Source organism: Clupea harengus, chromosome 23, assembly GCF_900700415.2.
Source record: "Clupea harengus chromosome 23, Ch_v2.0.2, whole genome shotgun sequence".
In the NCBI taxonomy this organism is placed as follows: domain Eukaryota; kingdom Metazoa; phylum Chordata; class Actinopteri; order Clupeiformes; family Clupeidae; genus Clupea; species Clupea harengus.
Genome location: NC_045174.1, coordinates 24,695,890 through 24,698,389, shown reverse-complemented (window position 1 = coordinate 24,698,389; position 2,500 = coordinate 24,695,890). Strand labels below are relative to the sequence as shown.

The window sequence follows — 2,500 nt, the reverse complement described above, 5'->3', positions numbered from 1 at the left end:
TTAATGCAGTGGAATGATATGCAGTGCAGCTCCATCTTTAGACACCTTACTAAATACATAAACGAACTTTAATGCAGTGGAATGATATGCAGTGCAGCTCCATCTTTAGACACCTTATTTGATCCATAAACGAACTAACAGGTTAATCTGATAAGGCACAGATTCATGGCTGTCATGTTTCTAACCGGAGGACCGTAATACGACAACAAGGTAAAGAGAAGTAAGTTAGTGTGTGTGTGTGTGTGTGTGTGTGTGTGTGTGTGTGTGTGTGTGTGTGTGTGTGTGTGTGTGTGTGTAATACGACAACCAGGTAAAGAGAAGTAAGTTTAGTAAACAGTCAGTCATTCGAATTGATTTCGCTGCTTTTAGTTAAATTAACAAGTGAACGGATCCCTTCATCTGATCAATAAGCGACAGAATGTGATCCGTGTGTGTGTGTGTGAGGCTTTACCGAATAAGTCCGTCTTGGCCAGGAGCACGGCGTCTCGCAGCTGTCTCCGTAGGCTGTCGTTCTCCCGGCGGGTCCGAGCGGTTTCGTCCCGGTACTCCGACACCGTGTCCTCCACCACATCCAAGATCTCGCGGACCACTTCACCTAAGCGCTCCGTAAGATACGCGTTTAACAGCTGCAGTTTGGTCATTTTGAAGATTACTGAGAGGAAATTAAAAGGGAAAGTGTTTCATAGAGACGCCGAGGTCCAGTCCCTATGTTGAAGGACTGTGTTGACAGACGCAGTTTCTTCTTCCGCTTCTTCTTTTCCTCGGTGGTTCATTAACAAGGGGCAAAAAAACAGTGTACTGCCACCCTCCGAACAGGAGTGTAACTGCGTCCTACAAGCAGACATCTTGATGTCACTAGTGTGTTAGAGGTGGCTATGCAGTATTATAATTAGTTTAAAAATGCAAAACAAATTATATACTAAAGTGAAATGAACGTCCCAGAAAAAAAAATAAACCTGAACAGTATCAGTGAATTTTATCAGGTGCTAGATGTTTCTGATTAATAAGGTTTATCTTATTATGTGATGTAAAACTCAGGTCTGTTGGTGGTTAGGTAGTTAGCTTACTAGCTATAGTCAAAAACATCCTTCTAATGCCTAAATATGAGGACGTTAGTGTTTAGCTGGCCTATGAGTATTTAATAAAAGGATATTAGTGTTTAGCATATGAGTATTTAATATTAGGATATTAGTGTTTAGCCTAAGAGTATTTAATATAAGGATATTAGTGTTTGGCCTATGAGTATTTAATATAAAGATTAGTGTTTGTTGTTTGGCCTATGAGTATTTAATATAAGGATATTAGTGTTTAGCATATGAGTATTTAATATAAGGATATTAGTGTTTAGCCTAAGAGTATTTAATATAAGGATATTAGTGTTTAGCCTAAGAGTATTTAATATAAGGATATTAGTGTTTAGCCTATATGAGTATTTAATATAAGGATATTAGCGTTTGGCCTATGAGTATTTAATATAAGGATATTAGTGTTTAGCCTATATGAGTATTTAATATAAGGATATTAGTGTTTAGCATATGAGTATTTAATATAAGGATATTAGTGTTTAGCCTATATGAGTATTTAATATAAGGATATTAGTGTTTGGCGTTTAGCCTATATGAGTATTTAATATAAGGATATTAGTGTTTAGCCTAAGAGTATTTAATATAAGGATATTAGTGTTTAGCATATGAGTATTTAATATAAGGATATTAGTGTTTAGCATATGAGTATTTAATATAAGGATATTAGTGTTTGGTGTTTAGCCTATGAGTATTTAATATAAGGATATTAGCGTTTGGCCTATGAGTATTTAATATAAGGATATTAGTGTTTGGTGTTTAGCCTATGAGTATTTAATATAAGGATATTAGTGTTTAGCATATGAGTATTTAATATAAGGATATTAGTGTTTAGCATATGAGTATTTAATATAAGGATATTAGTGTTTAGCATATGAGTATTTAATATAAGGATATTAGTGTTTGGCCTAAGAGTATTTAATATAAGGATATTAGCGTTTAGCATATGAGTATTTAATATAAGGATATTAGTGTTTAGCCTATGAATATTTAATATAAGGATATTAGTGTTTAGCCTATATGAGTATTTAATATAAGGATATTAGTGTTTAGCCTATATGAGTATTTAATATAAGGATATTAGTGTTTAGCCTATATGAGTATTTAATATAAGGATATTAGTGTTTGGTGTTTAGCCTATGAGTGTTTAATATAAGGATATTAGTGTTTGGTGTTTAGCCTATGAGTGTTTAATATAAGGATATTAGTGTTTGGTGTTTAGCCTATGAGTGTTTAATATAAGGATATTAGTGTTTGGTGTTTAGCCTATGAGTATTTAATATAAGGATATTAGTGTTTAGCCTAAGAGTATTTAATATAAGGATATTAGTGTTTAGCCTAAGAGTATTTAATATAAGGATATTAGCGTTTGGCCTATGAGTATTTAATATAAGGATATTAGTGTTTGGCCTATGAGT

General features: G+C 33.4%; 1 protein-coding gene across 1 annotated transcript in view; it reads right to left on the bottom strand.

The window, feature by feature from the left end:
- LOC105898170 (zinc finger protein 574-like) overlaps nucleotides 1-754 on the bottom strand; it is a 12,567-nt gene extending 11,813 nt beyond the window's left edge. Inside the window, exon 1 of the mRNA XM_042703196.1 lies at nucleotides 452-754. Coding sequence (XP_042559130.1) covers nucleotides 452-641 — 190 coding nt within the window. The 5' untranslated portion in view covers nucleotides 642-754. The remainder of the gene's footprint in view (nucleotides 1-451) is intronic.
- Between the last annotated feature and the right edge of the window lie 1,746 nt (nucleotides 755-2,500).